This window comes from Uloborus diversus, chromosome 10 (assembly GCF_026930045.1).
Source record: "Uloborus diversus isolate 005 chromosome 10, Udiv.v.3.1, whole genome shotgun sequence".
Taxonomy (NCBI): Eukaryota; Metazoa; Arthropoda; class Arachnida; order Araneae; family Uloboridae; genus Uloborus; species Uloborus diversus.
In genome coordinates this window covers 8,640,716-8,662,099 of record NC_072740.1, presented here as the reverse complement: position 1 = coordinate 8,662,099, position 21,384 = coordinate 8,640,716, and the positions used below count along the sequence as shown (strand labels likewise).

Below are 21,384 nucleotides of genomic sequence, written 5' to 3'. Positions count from 1 at the left end.
AGAAAGTTGAAATTTGGTATGTAGACTCCTAGTGGGGTCTGGTTTTGCACCTCGCCTTTTGGTTGCATTCTAGTGTTTCTAAGGGGATCTTTTGCCCCTTTTGGGGGGAAATCATTGTTATTTTCGATGTAAACTCAAGTGGTGTTTGTCGCCAACTTGGCAACAAATTTGGCGATTTTTTTTTTTAAATCTGGTTTCAATTTGACCACTGCTGGTGATATTTAGGGAGTAAACTATTGAATCACATTGAAATTACCAATAATGAGAAAATGACATTAAATTAGAGTAAAAAGAAGTCATGTGAGGCACACATCAGCTTGTTTTTGTTTATTTCTGCCCCGTAATAATGTTTTAATTCAAGAGCTCTAAACTTGGGAGTGGCCCTTTTGCGGAGACATAGAAAGATTTCAGAAGTGGCTTGATTGTAATGAAATTGAAACAGGAAAATTTAGTAGTCACTAGTAGGTAGTTTCACAGTTATTGTTTTTTAAATATATTTTAAGGGTTTTAATGCAATTTTCGTCCTAATCCTTTTGTGAATTTAGATTTTTCCGCATTAGCACACATGTATTAAGCAAAGCTGGATATTGAAAGTGACTTAGAGGTGTGCATTTTTTTAGTTACAAACTAATGATTAAAACCTTTTCAAGAAAAAAAGTGGAAGTCTCCTTTCATTCAAATGCTATATGACAGTGTTGCCAGATGGTCAAATCCAGATTTCCCCACTTCCTGTCCAACTTTTCCCCAAAAAGCGATGTTTTCTATCAAAATTCTCCAAATTCGAAAAGTATTTTTCCACTAATATTTTCATGAAATCAATTGACTTCTTGTGATAATTTGTCTCTTGACAAAAAAAAAAAATCCCCGAATTACCAAATTTTCTTATAAAATTCCCCAATTTCATTTTATTTTTTCCTTCTTCGCTTTTTTTTTTTTTTTTGTCTTCATAAATACAAGCGCTTGAACGAGAGATTAGAATAGCGGAATATTTTTTTCTACTCGCATTTACTACTCTGCTTCTGTATGTACATTTAAACTATGAACTTTGTATATATTTATCCAAGAACATTCTTCATCCCGCTCACTTATTTTTATCCGTTTCACGTATCAACTAGTTACTCATGCAGAACTTTAATACGAATTCCGTAGCATAATATTCCACAAAATGCGAATTCCATCAAGTCCAAAGCTAAACCAACGCTGTTTGATACAAGTAATGTAACTACCAGATTCAAAGACACGAATTTAAATACAAAACAAATTCTTTTTTCCTGAGGTTTTCCCCAAGAAATAAATTTTCCCCCAAAGAACTCCCCTCTTGTGGAAAACGCCCAAGAACTGAACTGAACTGAGTAGTTAAGTTTAAATAAATTAGCCGGACTCGCGCACCTCGTAGCAGTTCTTATAGCAGTATGTAATATTCAAAATTCTTGAGATTTTATTTTCGAGAGAGTTCGTTGCCGATATCTTCATTATGTTGTGTTTATTAATTAACAAGTTTTTATTTGCAACTAACATTGTAGTTTATTGTGCTGTAATTAAATTTTTCTAAGTTAAAAAGTTCAAGTGTTTGTGTCACAATTTCTACACGAAGGCATATCTGAAGACTTCAGTACAAATGATTTCATTGCCCCGCGACTTTTGGAAGCGTTGAAGAAGTTAAATAGATGGTAAGAGTTTTTAAATTTAGAAACTTACTTTGGCGCGCAACATGGCATCCCTGCCGGGACTGCAGTGAAGTTATTTTATTTGATTTGTATTTAAAAGTTAAGAACTTTGTTGAAATGTCTAAAACAAATGAAGATATTCAACCTAAAATGTCAAAAAGTGTAGAAAATTTATGTAAAAAGCGAGCTGTAATGCGAGCTGCTGTAACAAAAGCAGTAAATAAGCTAGAAACAGAATTGGCAAAGAGTGAGGTGGATGCAAACATCGTGGAAGAACTTGTAGAAATATTAACTTTAAAATTTGAAATGCTAAGCGCTGTAGATAGCGAACTAGAAGCTAATTTTGAACCGAACGAACTCGAAAAAGAAATTGAAACTTCGGAAGAATATCGCGAGAAAGCGACTGTTTGGAAGTTTCGAGCTACTAAACGAATTAATGAAATGCGTCAGAATTCGTTGGAAGTCAGTCGCATCAGCGAAAATCAAAATAGAAGCTTTGAAACAAGCAGCAACAGTACTATACGAGTTAAACTTCCGAAATTGACTATCGCGAAGTTTTACGGAGATGTGAGCCAATGGTTAACATTCTGGAACAGTTTTGAATCTGCGATACATAAAAATGAACTTTTGAATAATGTTGACAAATTCAACTACCTAAAGGCATATTTAGGTGGAACTGCCATGAACACAGTTGAAGGATTTCCAATTACAGCTGAAAATTATGATAACGCGATAAGAGCATTGAAGGACCGATATGCTGAAACTGACTTATTAATTAGTGCTCATATGAATAATATCATCAATATGCAACCTCTTAGAGACTCTAATGATGTTCGTGCATTTCGAAGATTTTATGACAACTGTACAACGCAAATACGGTGTTTAGAAGCATTAGGTTTGTCATCGGAAAATTACACTAGTGTATTATGCCCCCTGCTATTAAAAATCCTTCCTGCGGATTTAGTTTTAGAATATAGCAAATTAGAAAGTAATACCCATTCAAATCTGACAAACTTACTTGATTTTCTGTCAAAATCTTTGATGTCGCGAGAAAGAGCAATGCATATTATGTCAGTTAACATAAATCAAATTTCCCCCAACGAGACTTTCGCGCCACATAGGCAAAACACTGTCGAAAACCGTGTTAGAAATGATTCAAGGAAGAATAGGAAACAAATCGCTACCGCGTCTGAACTGATTTCTACCGATGAGATAGAAAATCCCAGAAAAATTAAATGCGTATTTTGCGATTCATTTACCCATTTCAGTTCTGAATGTGAATCTGCCAGTAATTTATCGCTAGAAGAACGGAAAAATATCCTGATGAAAAAGGGAGCGTGTTTCAAGTGTTTAGAAATTAGGAAGCATATTTCTCGGTTTTGTAAAGCAAACGTAAATTGTAAGCATTGTAAGGGAAAACATTCTTCTTTAATGTGTTTTACTAAATATAAGCAGAAACTTAACGTAGATAAGAATGTCCCTCCTGAAAATTCCGTCCTCTCAAACCAATCTTCGTCGAATGAAGTTTATTTGCAAACTTTAATTGTGCGTATTCGAAATCAAGGTTTAGAACATTTACTGCGTGTAATTGTCGATTCAGGGTCACAAAAAAGTTACATTTCGGAATTTGCTGCAAATAAAATGGGGTTAAAGAGTTCGGGAACTGAAATTGTTAAGCATGGGCTTTTTGGAGGGATAGAAACTACAGAACAGCATAATCGTTATTCTGTGCTCTTGAGTAGTCTTGATCGGAAGCATAGTTTTCAAATTGAAGTAATGGATCAGAAGAAAATTTGCGCTTTTATTCCGAAGGCTAAGACAGGTCAGTGTATTAAAATTTTGAAGCGGGCTGGTATATTTTTGAGTGATATATCGTCAATGAGTAAAACATGTTTGTATGAAGAAAATAATAATGAAATACACATGTTGTTAGGAGCGGATATAGCGGATAAATTATACGCGAATGGAATCAGACATTTTTCGAACGGTTTAGTTGCTGTTAAAACTAAGTTGGGATGGACACTCATGGGAAAAGACTCAAATAAAGCTAACGTAGATAATTCACTGTTACTGTTATCTCTTCATGTTAATGACGCTAAAATAAATGATTTGTGGAATTTAGATTCTTTGGGAATTCTTGATCCAAGTGAGGAAATAAATAAAAAAGAAGCTCAAGAATTGGCGTTAAAGCATTTTAGAGATACAATAGGAAGGCAAGAGGATGGGAGATATATTGTTTCTTTACCGTGGGTAAAAGATCCTCATTTGCTAAATGATCATAAAAATTTGGCAGAAAAACGTTTGAAAAATACGGTAAAAAAAATCTTAAATATACAAGAAACTTAGGGGACTACGAAAATGTCTTTTGTGAATGGGAAACAGAGGGAATAATAGAAAAAATTCCAATTTCAGAAAATAAAACTGAAACTGCTTCTCATTATCTCCCACACAGAGCAGTAGTTAAGGAAAGTTCGACTACTAGAATTCGTCCAGTTTTTGACGGATCCGCTCATTTACCAGGAGGTTTATCTCTTAATGATTGCAACGAGAAAGGGCCTAATTTGATAGAATTGATCCCTACCATCTTGAACCGTTTCAGGATTGGAAAGTTTGGGGTGGTTGCCGATATTCGTCGAGCTTTTTTACAGATAGCTTTGCAATCAGCCGATAGGGATTTTTTGCGTTTTTTGTGGTGGGCAGAGGGCAATCCAGAAAAGACACTAATTTATCGCCACGCTCGTGTCGTTTTTGGCGTAAGTTGCAGCCCTTTTCCTCTGGCCGGTACACTTGCTTACCATCTCGATCAAGCCCCAGATGAACTTAAAGAAACTGCGCAAAAACTTAGAGATTCTCTTTATGTGGATAATTGTGTGGCTAGCGTAGACAGCGTAGCAGAATTAGAAAATTTCCGTGAACATTCTTGTAGGCTTTTATCATCCTCAAAATTTGATCTTAGAGGTTGGCAGAGTAATGCATTAATTCCTGAAATCGCTAACTTGGAAAAAAGTGAACCGGTGTCGGTTTTAGGACTTTTGTGGAACACCGCTGAAGACACGCTGTCGTGCGATGTCAGAAAAATAACAATAGATGGACCAATCACAAAAAGAACTATTTTGTCCGTTACACATCAAATTTTCGATCCGATTGGTTTTACTTGCCCAATAACTTTGATACCCAAAATAATTTTACAAGAATGTTGGAAAATCAAAGCTTCGTGGGATTCTCGGCTTCCCGATGAATTAGTGAAGCGTTTCGAAAAGTGGAAAAATGAGATTGCAAAATTGTACAGTCTAAAAATATCCCGACGTTTATCCAAATTGCCATTTACTCTTAAAGACATAACTTTACACATTTTTTGTGATGCTTGCAAGACATCTTATGCTACGTGCATATATTTTAGAGTGGAACAGGTTGGATCCCCAGTAACTTGTCATTTGATTGCCGCTAGAGCTAGAGTTGCTCCCTTAAAAAAGATTACGATTCCTCGTCTTGAACTTTTAGCTTGTTCGATTGGAGCTAGATTAGCAAACACCATCATATGCGACTTACGTCTCGAAGCCGTAAAAACTGTCTTTTGGTCAGATTCTATGGATGTGCTATTTTGGATAAAAAAGGAAGGCCCGTGGGCAACATTCGTAGAAAATCGTGTTCAAGAAATCAGAAGACTGACAAAAATTGAACAGTGGAGATTCGTACCAGGAGTAATGAACGTAGCTGACATTCCGTCCCGAGGATGTACCTTAGGAAAGCTATTGCGTACGGAATGGCTGTGCGGACCGGACTGGTTGAAGAGATCTGCCGAATATTGGCCGAAAGACGAATTTCCGCCTGCCATGGAAGTAGTGAACGCAGAAAAGAAGAAAGTTATAATCACAGCTACTAACTCCGAAGATAAGGGAAAATACTACTACAGATATTCTTCTTACGTTAAACTACTACGAATCACCGCGTGGATTTACAAATTTGTAGAAAATTGTAAAAAATCCAAAAAAGATAGACGATTTGGTGTTCTTGACAGTAAAGAGCTTCAAAAGGCTGAACAAGTAATTTTAAAGCAAATTCAATCAGAAGCTTTTGGAAGAAATCCTGACGCAAGATTAAGATCGATCAATACAATCGTAGGCGACGATGCCTTGATTCGAGTGAAAACGAAGATATTTTTTAGAGATGATGACATGCATTTTCGGCTTCCAGTTGTACTTCCCTCCGAACACCCGGTTGTCCTTAGTCTCATTCGGTGGAAACATAAAGAGTTAGGACATTGTGGCGTACAACTGCTTATGTCAGCGCTTCGAGAAAAGTACTGGATTTTGAAGAGCCGGAAAACCATTAAGAAGGCAATCAAGTCCTGTATTGTGTGTTGAAGATTCAACTCTAAACCGCCCGAAGTTCAGGAAAGTGTTTTACCGGAAAATCGTGTAAAAGATGCATCAGTTTTCGAAATTCTAGGAATAGATCTAGCAGGACCCTTGATCCTCAAAGATAACTCAAAAGTTTGGATTTTGATTTTCACCTGTGCTGTTTTTAGAGCTGTTCATGTTGAGATGTTGACTTCAGTGTCTACAGATAACTTTCTTTTGGGGTTGAGGAGATTCATCGCGAGAAGAGGCAGACCGTCAATTATCTATTCCGATAACGGAAAGAACTTCGTTGGCGCAAAAAACCAATTAAGCAAGATTGATTGGAAAAAGATTCAAGATGAAACTACTGCTTCTTCTATTGCTTGGAATTTTATCCCCCCTTCTGCTCCCTGGTGGGGAGGATTTTGGGAAAGGTTAGTAGGAGTTTTGAAGAGAATTTTAAGAAAAGTTTTGGGTCAAACATCGTTGGATTATGAAGAGATGTTAACAGTCCTTTGCGACTGTGAGAGTATCATAAATTCGCGACCGTTGACTTACGTTAGTGATGACGTTCAAGATCTTACCCCGATTACACCTTCTATGTTTTTGCAAGAGATTAGAGAAATCGGTGTTCCAGACTTAGATGTGCTGGATCATCAGAAATTAAATAAACGTCACGCGTATACACAGAAAATACGAAAAGATCTCCGTTCGAGATTTCGAGTGGAATATCTCGGACAGTTGCGACAACCTGTGACTAATAGAAATAATTCTCCAGTTCTAAAAGTTGGTGACTTAGTTATCGTGTGGACAGATAACTGTAAAAGAATTGACTGGCCACTCGGAAGAGTTCTAGAAGTGTTCACAAGTAAGGATGGATGTGTGCGAGTTGCTAAAGTCAAGACAAAAACGGGTGTCTTCATTCGTCCTGTTAAAAAGTTGTGTTCTCTGGAGTTGGGAGCGGTGTCATCTTGTGAGCTTCAAAAGTTAAAACCCCCTCCTGTGACTGTTCTTGAGGATTTGTGTTGCACCACCACCACCAGTTCATCACCTAGCCTGACAGCATTGAAGTTGAGTTCCGGAGTCCCGAGCCCTGAACTCAAGGTGGGGAGTGTGGAAAACGCCCAAGAACTGAACTGAACTGAGTAGTTAAGTTTAAATAAATTAGCCGGACTCGCGCACCTCGTAGCAGTTCTTATAGCAGTATGTAATATTCAAAATTCTTGAGATTTTATTTTCGAGAGAGTTCGTTGCCGATATCTTCATTATGTTGTGTTTATTAATTAACAAGTTTTTATTTGCAACTAACATTGTAGTTTATTGTGCTGTAATTAAATTTTTCTAAGTTAAAAAGTTCAAGTGTTTGTGTCACAATTTCTACACGAAGGAATATCTGAAGACTTCAGTACAAATGATTTCATTGCCCCGCGACTTTTGGAAGCGTTGAAGAAGTTAAATAGATGGTAAGAGTTTTTAAATTTAGAAACTTACTTTGGCGCGCAACACCTCTAAATCCATTTTCCGAAAATTTCCCCAGAAAGCACATTTCCCCAAAATGGGGGAATTTCCCCCAATCTGGTAACACTGATATATGACCTGGTTTTCCTTGCCAATCCCACCTAGATCCTAGATTTCCTCAAATTAATTTTGTATTTAGATCTTTGATTCCATGATCCTCAAAATAAATGAATTATGTTGAATTTTGAGTTGGGAATTATCTATATTTTGAATTAAAATGATCATTTTAAGCTATTTTAACTGGCTTCAGTTTCAAATTCCAATTGTACTACTGGTAGTGACCACATGTGGGGATATTTAGGAGGGATCTTAACTTTTTTATATTAAACATATTTTTTACTAAAAATGAAATCTTACTGATGTTTACCCCCCCTCCCCTCCAAAAAAATTTGCATTCAATGTTGTTTTTCTTTTAGGTATTTTGGCAGCTAAAAAGACTCTGTTCAGGAATCCTGTTCCTCAAGAACCTGGAGGTGGCACCATATTTTTTGTACGTTCTTGTATCTCTCATCCACACATAATTTAGTTATTATTTTCTGAAAATATATAAATTCATTTTCAAATCTTATATCTTTAAAACGAGCAATTCTTGTGGGTATGTATATATACTTATATTTCGTATCTCGGAAACGGCTCTAAGGGTTTGGATGAAATTTTGGATTTAATTGTAGTTTAGCATTCTAAGTTCATCTACATCAGTGTTTTTTCTGTAAAAATGCAATTTTTTTTTACAAAAAAGAGTTTTTTTTAATATAAAGTCTAATTGAGTTCAGCCCTGAAAAAAATTGTGAATTGACACATAAGGCAGACAATTTGCAACCATAACAATGAAAATCTGTCTCTTCTCGCTTTAAAATTTAAAACTTGCTTAGGGTTGCCAGGCTTGGCTGATATTAGCCACTTTAGCTAATTTCAATCACACTTGGCTAAAAACAAATTCAAAAACATTACGTAAGTCAATGTAAGGCTTTTTTTTTCAGCAAAACAAAAGCTTGACTGTCTTATTTTATTTTATTTACTTATTTTCTTTTTTACACTTCAAATAGTTTTATATGTTTTTTTTTTCAAATCACGCGCACATCTAAATTTTATTTTGAAAAAAACATATGTCTTGAGATTGTTTATATTTTGCTTTCATAATTTGTTGGAGTGGTTTGTGCATCATCGGTTTTTATGGATAGCATGCTGTATGCAGCATTTTCTGGCCTAAAGTGACCAACTACACTAAAAGCACTTATTCCTAGTGAAAATCTCGATTGGGATAAAATGGTGAATCGCAACATAGTATGGAAGGAAGTATTGGGTTAAAACCGATTTCACCATAGTAAAATTGGCTCCAAGTTCAAAATATTTTAATTAATGACAGGAAAATTGTATAGTGGAAACAAAAATGTAACAGATAGTTTAAAGCAAAATGTTGATTTAATTGCATTCAGAATCTTTGTTTGGTACTTTAGTGTTATAAAATGATTGCGGCGCATTTTCAATCCTAGCAATGTTTTCATATTTATTTTCGCAATGTTTGGTCTTAGAAACTACTTTTTTGGCAATACCGTGCATTAAATATGTATGCGAAACCAGCTCAGAGCTTTCCTATGTGGATGCCCGTGAAGGAGAGGAGGCCTATATTCAGTAGTAGATTTCTTATAGCTGAAATGACTATAATGCTGATCAAGTGATTACATGTATAATCTCATGTTTTTCTGAAGCATATCCAACAACTGACGAGAATCATAATCTTTCGTTACCGTCATGCGTTTGAAGTATAAAAAAAAAACTTTTCCAAGCCGATCGAGGCTTGGTCGTCCAGGTACTATATATTAATATTTCAAACTCATTTCAAATTATAACATCTTATTTAAATGCAAATTGTTGTGGTTTTAAATAATATCTTGTTATTTATTATGCAGTCTTGTTATTTCTTGATATTTATTTTTCTTTCATGAATATAAAGCAAAATATATGAAGATCTATATTCGAATGCGCTGATAAGCAAATTGGCAGATTACCGATTAATTCTCTGTTGATAATTGACCGGAGGTCCGATTAGTGCTCATGATGATTATTTTTAATACTACTAGTTTCTTCCTCATTTTTTTTCTTTACTAATTTTATCTTTACAAATAGTTTATAGTTGATTTCTGACAGATGATTTATTTTTCTCCACTTTCCTTATTTTCCCAAATAAATTCAAAATTTGTTCCATAGTCTTTGAGCCAATATTCATATTGTTTAAATAAAATAATATTATGTTATCTGGACATGAAAATTTACAAATTTAGTTGGGAGCCTGTGGTCAGCTAGCTAATTTAGGAGCACTTTTGATTAAAATTTATTTTTTGATTGTTAGTACCCGTTTAATTTATAAAAATTATAAGGTTTTCTAAAAAACTATATGTTAATGGAGAGAAGTATAAAAATTTGCAACATTGTATACATGTGTATAATTGTTCAAAAAAAAAAAAAAAAAAAAAAATAGTAATATTACTTACACCATCAGTTAGTAAAAAGAATGAAAATAATATGTACGTATTTTTTATCAAATGATAATGTCCTGTGAACAGTGGTGTTCCCATAGAGTTCTCCATATACGCTGTATACTCTCAAACATTTTTTATACATTTAGCGTATACCCTCAAGCTTCAAAAATTTTCATATTATGACACATTATTTAAATGAACGTGCACACATATTGTGCATAATGGATTACTAGGAGTATACCCTTAGAAAACATGATTGGAACACTACTGCGTGTGAATATTAGCTGTAAGAGTTATTCTTTCGTATTTCATTTAGTTTTATGCACTTTCTATACTCTTTTTTCTGTTTTTATTCTGTACAGTCAGTAATCTCCTGCTACTCTCAATGCAATCAACATTTTCTCTCAATCAGTAAATCTCATGCTGACATGTGATTTAATCTAAAATTTGGCCAATGTGGTTCTCCAGGGAAACTAAAGATGCTCTAAATTACAAGCAAGCTGCTTTTCATAGGTTTAGAGAAACTGGTCACAGTGCAGATAGGCTCCAATATTGTAAGGCAAGGCGTAAATTTAAGTATTTGGTACGGATTCAGAGAAGAGAGTTGGAGCAAAGACTGGCAGATAACATAAACAGGAATCCCAAGAAGTTTTTTGCATACGCTAATTCGGGGAAAGTTCGAAATAGTCATATTGGGCCACTGGTTGATGAGCACGGAATTTTAATTCAGGACGATAGTGATATTGCTAATGTTCTTAATAACTTTTTCGAGTGTTTTTAACGATAACTGTATCTCAACAGTTGACGCCAACAAGACACAAGCTATAGTACAGCTTGAGGACTTTGTATTTTCCAGGGATGACGTTTTACTTCATTTGAAAAAAATTAAAGAGACTAAGACTCCGGGACCTGATAGTATTTATCCAAAAATTTTAGTTGAATTTGCGGAAGAATTAGCAGATGTAATCGTAAACATTTTCAATGCTTCTTATAACTCGGGGACAGTGCCAGAGGACTGGAAGCTGGCTAACATTACACCGCTCTTCAAGAAAGGGTCTAAAGAGAGTGCGGGAAATTATAGACCTGTGAGGCTAACTTCGGTGGTTTGCAAAATTTTTGAAACATTGATAAAAATTAAGATAGTAAATTTTCTAGAGACTAATAATCTATTGACTAGTTTTCAGTACGGTTTCAGGAAAGGTAAATCTTGTGCAACTAATTTATTACATTTCTATGACAAAGTTACCATGGCTTTGGACAATAAGAAGCCTGTAGATGTTGTTTACATTGATTTTCAAAAAGCTTTCAATAAGGTACCGCATGTCGCTCTACTTAGCAAATTAGCTGATATAGGAATAGGAGGGAAAACTTTCATTTGGGTAAAAAACTGGCTGACCGGAAGGAAACAAAGGGTAGTTGTAAGGGGAAATTATTCTAATTGGAGTGAGGTTTTAAGCGGGGTTCCTCAAGGATTAGTGTTAGGGCCTGTTTTGTTCATTGTTTTTATGAACGATATTCACAAAAATATTTCTGGGAACATGAATTGTTTTGCTGATGATGTCAAAGTTATGGGGACTGTAGAAAATGAAGAACAAGCAAAACAGCTGCAAGAGGATCTAGATCATATTACGGAGTGGGCTAATAAATGGGGTATGGCTGTTAATGTTGGGAAATGTCAAGTGCTACATTTAGGGCATGGAAATAAGTGTACAAGTTATTATTTGCAAGGTTCAGTCATTAGTCAGGCAGGCTGATCAGGGGGTCTTAATAAGTCAGGATTTAAATTTAGCCAACAGTGCAGCATTGCTAGTAACAAGGCCATTAAGATGCTTGGGTTTATCAATAGATCTATTTCAAACAAATCTAAAGAAGTTCTTCTGCCCTTATATAGAAGTTTGGTAAGACCTCATTTGGAGTATGCTGTTCAGTTTTGGTCTCCTTATCTTAAGAAAGACATTAATGTATTGGAAAGGGTTCAAAGGCGAGCTACAAGGCTAATAAATGGACTTTCTCACTTAGACTATGATTCCAGGCTTAGAAGGCTAAAAATGTACAGTCTTGAGCAAAGAAGAGACCGAGGGGACGTGATTCAGTTGTTTAAATTTATTAAAATGAAAGATGTTACGGGGCTGAAGTTTAGCACTGAAAACAGGATAAGGGGTCATTGTTTTAAGCTATTTAAATCTCAGGCTAATATGGATGTTAGGAAAAATTATTATTTTAGCAGGGTAGTGGAACCTTGGAACAGTTTACCGGAAGAGGTGGTAATGAGCAAGGGAGTAGATAGTTTTAAGAGGGCAATTGATCTTCACTGGGGATTGTAAATTGACTCGGACCAGCCTAGCTGGGCCCAGAGCCTGTTGCTGGTCGTCACTTTTGTATTTGTATTTGTATAATGTTTGCAGAAAACTACATTTATTTATCTTTACTAATAATACAGCTGAAAGTCTCTCTGTCAGGATCTCTGTGACGCGCATAGCGCCTAGACCGTTCGGCCGATTTTTATGAAATTTGGCACAAAGTTAGTTTGTAGCATGGGGGTGTGCACCTCGAAGCGATTTTTCGAAAATTCGATGTGGTTCTTTTTTTATTCCAATTTTAAGAAGAAAACTATCATAAGATGGACGAGTAAATTACGAAATTATCATAACGTTGAACCGTAACATAGGTACAAGCCAGGCAAGAACATTCACCACACATTTGTAAATATACAGGCAAACCAAAAGACCTTTTAATTTTTCTATTACGGACAAAGCTGTGTGGGTACCACTAGTTAATAAAAGTGTTCATATTAGTTTCTTGATGAAAGAACACTTAAAAATGATTATTTAAAAAATAAAAGCTCCGCCAATTAATTGACAAAATTTGGCTGAGTATAAATAATTGGCAAAGGGGCGGATTATTTCTCATTAATCAGCACATCCCTATTCTATATCAAATTCTACATTTAGCAGCTGCTCTTTCTTATAAATAATCAACTATTTTTGTCAGGGTCAGAACCAGACTTGTTTTGGACAGGGTTTTATCAAAACATTTGGTGAGAAATCTATGTACCTCCAGTTCAATACTGGCCATTAGTGAAAATTTTTAGTTTTTGATTATGTGGCTGCATTACAATGCTATTATGGCGGACTTTAAAATAAAATGCAATTAAACTTAATAATTATCTATTGACAATAAACTGAATCAAGATTAATTGAAATACACCGCCGTTCAGTCATTCCAGCCGCTGACTCCAGTTTCGTGCTTATTAGCACTCAACAGCCCGGCATAGGAAGTGACTGAGCTGGAGGTGTAAAACCTCTTAAGGAAGCCAAGAGTGCCAAACAAACTGGTAGCTAATGTAGAATTAGCACTGACCAGATGAGTGACCGAAGCAATGGTTCGGTTCAACTCAGAAGATTGAAGGCAAGGCACAGTATTTTCAGTAAGTTACCCTACAGCCAGGGAGGGCAGTAACTTACTGAAAAAAACAAGTTTAATTGTGTTTCATTTTAAAGTCCAATGTGTTAGCACTACAATACAACCTTAAATTCAAAAATCAAAAAGTTGCACTTATGATAGTATTGAGCTGAAAGTATGATTATTATTGTTATGCTCACAAATGTGTGTTTGTTATTAAAACACAATTTCTTTAAGTTTAAAAACTGAATTTGAAATATGATCTTGAACATAGTGTCCTGTTTCTAAACTACAAGTATATGTTAATGTAATATAGCGCGGCTGAGAAAGGGGAGGGGTATGGTTCAGTGTGAAATTTTTTACAAAGCAGGAAACGTAGGGTCAAAAATATTTTTAAAAACTGTGACACAATTTATGAACAACCCCACAGCTGAACTTGGTTGTCTCAAACCGGCCTATCAAAAACACCCATCTAAGTCAAAAATTTTAAGTTTTCCTGCTTTTGTAGTGTAAATCATATAATATCGTAGAGTATATGAGGCAGTAAGAAGCAAAAGGATGTCAGTGCCAAAATTTAAAACGACGTATTCAGTACAGGAGATACTAAAGGAGAACATCTCTTCTGCTTTGGTGCAAGAGATGGTACTAGAAGCCCTGGTACATACTGCTATACTGCTGTGTTAAGCGCAAAAGTCGTATCTTCACTTTTTATCAAAATTGTGTTTTGATCACCAGGTGGTGCTTTGTCACCCATTTCACCTGACCTAAATGCAATGTTTTATGAGCATTTGTCAATGGGATATATTTCTTAAAAAGTTCTAGAAAAGTTGCATCTGAATCAAATAATGAAGGCGAAAAACTTTAATTGGCAATTTCTCATTTTGAACTTGGCTGCAGATGCGACTTTTGCACTTAGCACGGCAGTATGCAACCGGATTCAGAAAAAAAATCAACGAAAATCAGTAGAGTATTTTACTTAACCCATCTACTTACATTCCTTTACCTATCATTGCCTCATACAATTTATGCAAAAGGCTGAGTTTCAGATCATCATAATTTTTATTTGAAGGTGACCCGAGACACTCATCGGTATCTAAAAGATGTGGAGATGAGGGAGGAGGGTGGTACTCCCTCTATTATTGGAGCAATCAGGGCTGGCATGGTGTTCCAGCTGAAGGATGCTGTGAGTACCAAAGTCATTGCAGAAAGAGATGGCGAAATATGCTCGTGAGTAAATTCTACGCTTGGGCTGTCTGATCATTTGTAGTCTAATTCTTTCAGGCTGGTTCTGACACCTGTATTTGTTTTGCAGTAAATATCCGCATGCACAGTATGTGCTGCAAATAGTAGAGTTAAATTAACAGAAAAAAACCATCATTGATTTTATTTTTTCTCTATTTGCAGAAATCTGCAAATTTGTACCATTTAACAATGTAATATTTTCTTTTACTTTTCTGCATAAAAGTCTTTTTTTTTTTTTTAATTTCTTATTACTACCTCTAGATATTTACTTTTGAAACTCTGCCTATTCCTTTTATTTTTATTGTTATTATTATTTTTATTTATTTATTTATTTTGGCTGTAAATCTAATGGATTTAAACTGATTTCAAAGTTGGTCTGTACATTTTAAATGGAAATCAAAGTAATGAATTTTAAAACCAGTCAATTGCGTCAAAAAAAAAAAAAAAAGTGGTCACTTATAATTTGAATTATTAATGTGAGGTTTCAAGTTTCTAAAATTATCTAGAGACCAGCAAGCAATTTATATTATTTCTTCGTCATATTACTTTGATTATTATGGGCCATTCCACGAAAAACCATTTATTTTGTGCCACATGTGATAGCTCATGTATTTCATTAAAAAGTTATAATTTTTAAAGGAAAAATGAATAAAATGTTTTGTTCAAGAAATAAGACATATGTTTGTGATTTCTTAAGCAACAAAATTTTGTTTATTACCGATTTAAATTGTTATTTTTCATGAAATATATGACCTGTCATGTGCGGGAAAAATTGTTTGTTTTTCCATGAAATTAACGTGACAAAAATTATGTATCTAATATAAATGACTTCCCATGTTCTTGTTTTTCTTTCCACTTTATTTTTCTGATTTTCCCCCATTTTACTGAAATAAAATGTTTACTCTAGATTGGTATTAGAACGGTGTCAAAATATTCCTGAGCTGAAACTATTAGGGAGTTCTTCTGCATCAAGATTGCCGATTTTTTCCTTCGTCATCTCTCATCCAAAGTCAGGACTGTATCTGCACCATAACTTTGTTACTGCTTTATTGAACGACCTGTTTGGTATTCAGTCTCGTAGTGGCTGTGCTTGTGCTGGGCCTTATGCTTTGGACCTTTTGGGCATCAATGAAGATCTTGCACAAAGATTTGATACTCTCCTTGCTGAAAACAGGTATATTATGACTACTGCAACCTGCTTGCTGATTTGTTGTCAACTTTTCTGCCGTTAAGAGCACTTTTCTGAAAAGAGCCCTTTTTAAATTTATTATTATTATTTTTTTTTTATTCACTTATTTATTTACTTTTTGAACCAACTATTAGTACATTCATTGCTACAACATACTTGCTAACTCTACTGGTTTTTCCAAGAGTTTCCTGGACTTTGACCATTTTTTGCGATTTCTCGATTTAAAAAAAAAAAATCTCAATAAAGAAAAATGCAAAAAAAAATATCTTTTCATTTAGGAAATTTAGAAAAAAACAATCCCTGTACAATTATTTTTGCAAAGAAATTCCCTCATTTGTCTACAAATCTTGTTTTTCCCAAAATATGTATTAAGTATAAATTTATCTTTTATTCTTCAGTTTCATGTTTCAATTAATTATTCTATGTGTTTTTAACAATTTGCATATGATTGTTGGTTAAGGGACAGTAAAAAAAAGCCCTAATACAATATACCATTGCAGTTATTTACTGGAATTTTTTCTTGGAATGTTGGCAGGTGTGCTACTATTATGAAAGATAATGTAATGATTATCTGATGTGAAACATGTATTTATTTCAAAACAAAACATTTATTTTATGTATTAACAGATTACATAATTCAACATTTTAAAGAAAATTAATTAGTATTTTTTATAACTAATTAAAATAAACCAAATAATAAAACCCTCATTTGTATGTGCTGTATTGCTTTGCAGAAACTAAAATTAAATTTTGGAGGAAAAAAAAAACAAATATAAATATTTAATATTAGTAGGATTTTTGGGATTGAGTTGAGCCAAAATTTTCCAGCTCTAGTGAAAATATTAGGATAATTATAACTTCATTCAACTTTTGAGGCTTTTGTCATATTATTAGATTATTATTCACTTATTTTTTGTATATTGTGTGATTTAGTGGTGCTCACAAGGGAGGGTCCCGGGGGGAGGGGACTTCTCCCATAGGTCTTGCTTTTTTCCCCCAATTGATTACGTTTCTATGTATTTTGTGCGTAGAATAATTTCAAACAAAGGCAACAATATTTTCAGTTCTAATAAGTGAAAAAACAAAATCCTCTTGTTAAGAGATTTTTAAAAATTTGTGTACTTGTCCTATGACAAATTGCCTATTAGAATCAGAATGGTTATTATAAATACAAACACAGTAATAACCATGTTTTTAGTTTTGTAGATACAGATTAAAATGAGATTCTATCAATTTTTGGGTTCATTTTTTGATTATGAGAAAAATAAAAGCGTAAATTATTTTGCTTTCTTGTCATTTTATTATATAATGCTAATTATTTATTCAATAGTTTATTTTTTACTGTTTTTCGTTCTTGGGAATTGATAAAATCAAGTCAATAGGTTTGACGACCTAGCATGATAGGATATGAGAATGATGCTTTCAACCTTGGACCCTCCCCTTTCAAAATTCCATGTGTGCGCCACTGGTGTGAATAAATAATTATTTGTTTGTGACTAAAAATTTTTTTTTTCTTTCAGTTTGCTGGATCGAACTCACTTGCGTAGGCAAAGAGAATATTCAGAAAGAGAGGTGCTCCGTCCTGGTTTTGTTCGTATTGCTTTCCCATTTTTCATGCCCGATGAAGATATAAATTATGTTGTTGATGCCATAGCTCTGATTGCTAAAAATGGCTGGAAATTACTTCCTCAATACATTTTCAACCCAGAGACAGGAGAATGGAAGCATAAATTAAAACAAGTAAGCTTTTTAAATAGCGAATGAATGAGTTTGGAAATTCAAGCATCTAAGTTTTGTAATTGAAAATAATAGTGATACAGTGGACTGCCACTTATATGAATCACATTTTTTCTGAACAGTTTTTATTCCATAAAGCGACTAATTTAGTAATGCTGGATTTTGTTCTGTTTTGGACGATTTGATGCAATCAAGTGGTTGATTGAATTAACCCCACTGATAATAACTGTACTGCCCCTATACATGTCTGTAATAATAATGATAAAATATGTACAATCAACTCTTGTACAATAACTCAGAGTCTTATAACTGGTATATTCCTTTATATGTCAGTCTTCTCGGGTCCCAAACTCTTGAGAAGGCTTTGGGAACCTTTGATAACTCAAAAGTTTTAGTAGTATAGTAAGTATTTCAGTTTTTTTTTTAAAATTTTCTTGGACGGTTTAAACCATGAGTTAAACTTTTGTATTTGCAGACATTATTAGTTAACGCACATCATAAATTGTGTGCTTTGTATTAGAAAAAAAATGCTAAAAATTTTAAGATTTCATAATTCCAGAAAAATTTCTGTAATTTTGCTGTTGATCTGTTATTTTCTATAAATATTGGGGTTTTAAAAGAAGCAGTATATTTTAAGAATACAAATTTTAATCTGTAAGCTGTAAAAAAAACTTTCACAAGTGATAAAAGAATCTGAAATTTTTTCCTGATTGGCACTCCTAGAGTTTTCCAACTTGATTTGCGAATTCAGCTAACCTTCTGTTAAGCTCTGATGGGCTGAAACAGTTTGCTTCAAAATAAAAGTGTGACCGTGTTAGAAATAAGTGGCCGTTAGTAACGTTTTTCTGCCAATTATGATTTCTGTTGATTTCACTCAGATTTCCAACCCTAAATGCCAAATCTGCATCATTGATATTTTTTAGGTTCACTCCATAGACATTTGCTCATGGCTATAGGCTGCAGTAAATTGAGGGTGTAAAAATATATACAATATGTTTTGATAATGTCACTAAGATACCTCAAACTAAGACTTTTCCTTCCCCAAACCAGTTTCCAATTGCTTACAAAAAGAGAAAAGGGAAAGTTAAATGTTAGATTAGAATCTACATTAATAAAAATATGAAATAATTAGTTTGATATTTTAGCTCTTATGCTCAACACATAATATTTTAACTGTTAACATTTTCTTGTTGAGCTTTTAAGCTCTGTCTGATTTTTTAAAAAAATGTTTATTTGAATTTGTTATGTGTCCCCAAAAAAGTTGTCAAATGTCCCCAAATTTTCCTTGGAAAGGAAATTCTGAAGGCTATTTAATTTCGAATCAATGTATTTGTACTTTTAAACTTACATAAAACAGTTACAAAAGATTCAAGCATTTTGAAGCATTGTAAATCAAGAGAAAATAAATGCCTTAAGCAGTAGTCTGTACTAACATGAAGTGACATCTGATTGGTCTCATTCTACGCTAGATATCACTCCTGATAGTTTTCTCACTCCATGGGTGAGAGTTAGTTTTCTGCTGAACTCATAAACCTTGTTAAAACGGAGCCAGCAATAACAGTTCAATTTTTAAAGTTACATTAGAATAAAAAATATTTAGAAACATTTTATAGTGCAAAACAAATGAAACCATTCGTTATGAATTTTTGTTTTTGTAATTTTTGGGGGCCCCTAAGCCCGGGCTTGCATGTAAATCGGGGCCTTGCAACCTCCAAGCACGTACCAACTGCCCTGTTATTATATACAGAAACTGCAGTTTCATCCTTGTTTTAGACTCATCAGTCTGCAATAGTCAAAATAATTTTAAAGACTATTCTAAACTGAGGAGCCAAAAACTAGGGTGAAACTGTAGTATGAATGTCGCAACCGAACTGTGGTACACTCTTGTAGTTCTGCCTTATATCCCGTTTTGAGTCAATAACTTATAGCTAATATATGAATATCAAAGTTTATATATCACAGTCATTTTCATACCATGTTATTCATAAAGCGGATAGTTACATTAACTCGCACTGTGACTGTCTCATAATTACTCTTGTTACAAACTTTCCCAAAATATTATATTCAGCTTGCTGTCATGGGTGCAAGACCTTCCGTCTTGGAGGAAATTTCCGAAATAGAGGAGGGGACGGAAAGATATTCGATGACTTTCCTTCAGTTTTTACTTTTAAAAAAGAAGTTCTGTCTAGAACTAAACGAGCCTACTTTCCCATATACCCATACTACTTTCTAGAACCTGATCATTACTCTCAAAAATAGCTAAAATCACAAATTTTTTCAAACATAGTTTTTTTATATTTTAAGCTGATTTCTAGGAATAAAATATTTTTCACTCATCTAAAAAAATTAAAAAAAAAAAAATCTTTAACAGCTTTCAAAACAAGCAAACAGAAAAAAAAATTAAAATTAATAAGCTCATTAAAATTAATACATAATATCAAAAAAAAAATCATTTCTTTTTCCTGTTGCCAAAAATAATTTTTTAAATGAATTAATGCACTTACCAAAATAAATAAAAACAATAAAATGTCAACTTAAAAAATTAATTTTCATTGTCAAAAAAAAAAAATCGTCTGTGCACATTTTAATGTAGACAAGTTATGTTAAACATAAATGATTTTGAGTTTATTTGCTAAAAACTGAATACCTAAACTAAAACTTAAGCGTGAAAATAAAAACAAGTCATATCAACAATAAGTGTTTCACAGTTAAAACCATAGCTGCGGAGGCGAAGTCAATCTCATTTTTGGATAAAGGAGTCGGAGTCGAATATCCAAGAATTGGAGTCAGTCATTTGTCCTCCATAAATTTTTGCCAAAGCTACGAAGTCAGAGCCGAAGTCGGGGAGTCGGAGTCCGATTAATTGTCGGGCACAGGAGTCGGAGTCTGGAGTTTGGCGTCAAGAGCTATTTCCCCGTAGGCGCTAATGTTAAGGGATTTGAACTGTTCAAAATTGAACGGAAAGTTGTTCAAATCAAAAAGATGTTTTATATACAAGTTTTTCATCAAAAGCTTTTTCCTACAAAGTTTGTTTGAAGCAAATTCGCCTCACAGTTCGGAATTGCCTTGAATTTCCTCATAGGTGATAATGTTAAGTTTTTTTGAACTATATAAATAAAGAATAAATACATTTGTGCTGAAAAATTAAAAAGTCAGTAATCCAAACGTTATTAAGCACAAAACTTGCAAATGATTGCAAAACACTTGTTTCGGTGTTACAAGGAACACCTTTTTCAATGCAAAGAAGTGTGAGCTTTTGGATGAAAAGTCATCGCAAGTTTTGTGCTTAATAACGTTGGATTACTGACTTTTTAGTTTTTTTGAACTGTTCAAAATTGAACAAAAATAGTTCAAATTAAAAAGTGAAATATGGGAATGAGGTGTTCTCGCCGAGATCTTTCGAACAAAAAAAAGTTTGTTTGAATTTGACTATTCTTTCGAAAGTTATTAGTGGGGGGGGGGGGACAGACAGACAGACTGACAGACATTTTCCCCCATCTCAATACCCTACTTTCCAGTTTTTAATTTTTCGATATTTATGTAATTATTTTATATCTTTTTGACTTTTTTTTGTTTTTCGCAATAAAAAACGCGTTTTTAAAATGCATTAAGCATTCTTTCATGCTTTTTTCTTCTTTTCCTGACTTTTACTGGGAAAGTTGGCTAAAAAGGAAGAAAAATAGGATGTTTGAAAATATGCTTTAATCATTATACTGTTACATGACCATGAATTTACATCAATAATCTCTTGATTTTCGGTCATGGGCTTATTTTGTTTGCCACTTGCTTTTGGGGGCTTACTTTTCGAC

General features: G+C 33.9%; 1 protein-coding gene across 1 annotated transcript in view; it reads left to right on the top strand.

Moving 5' to 3' along the window:
- LOC129231354 (uncharacterized) overlaps positions 1–21,384 on the top strand; it is a 112,382-nt gene that overhangs the window by 40,637 nt on the left and 50,361 nt on the right. Inside the window, exons 8-11 of the mRNA XM_054865646.1 lie at positions 7,942–8,015; positions 14,477–14,634; positions 15,557–15,823; positions 17,359–17,578. Of these exons, the coding sequence (XP_054721621.1) occupies positions 7,942–8,015; positions 14,477–14,634; positions 15,557–15,823; positions 17,359–17,578 (719 nt within the window). The remainder of the gene's footprint in view (positions 1–7,941; positions 8,016–14,476; positions 14,635–15,556; positions 15,824–17,358; positions 17,579–21,384) is intronic.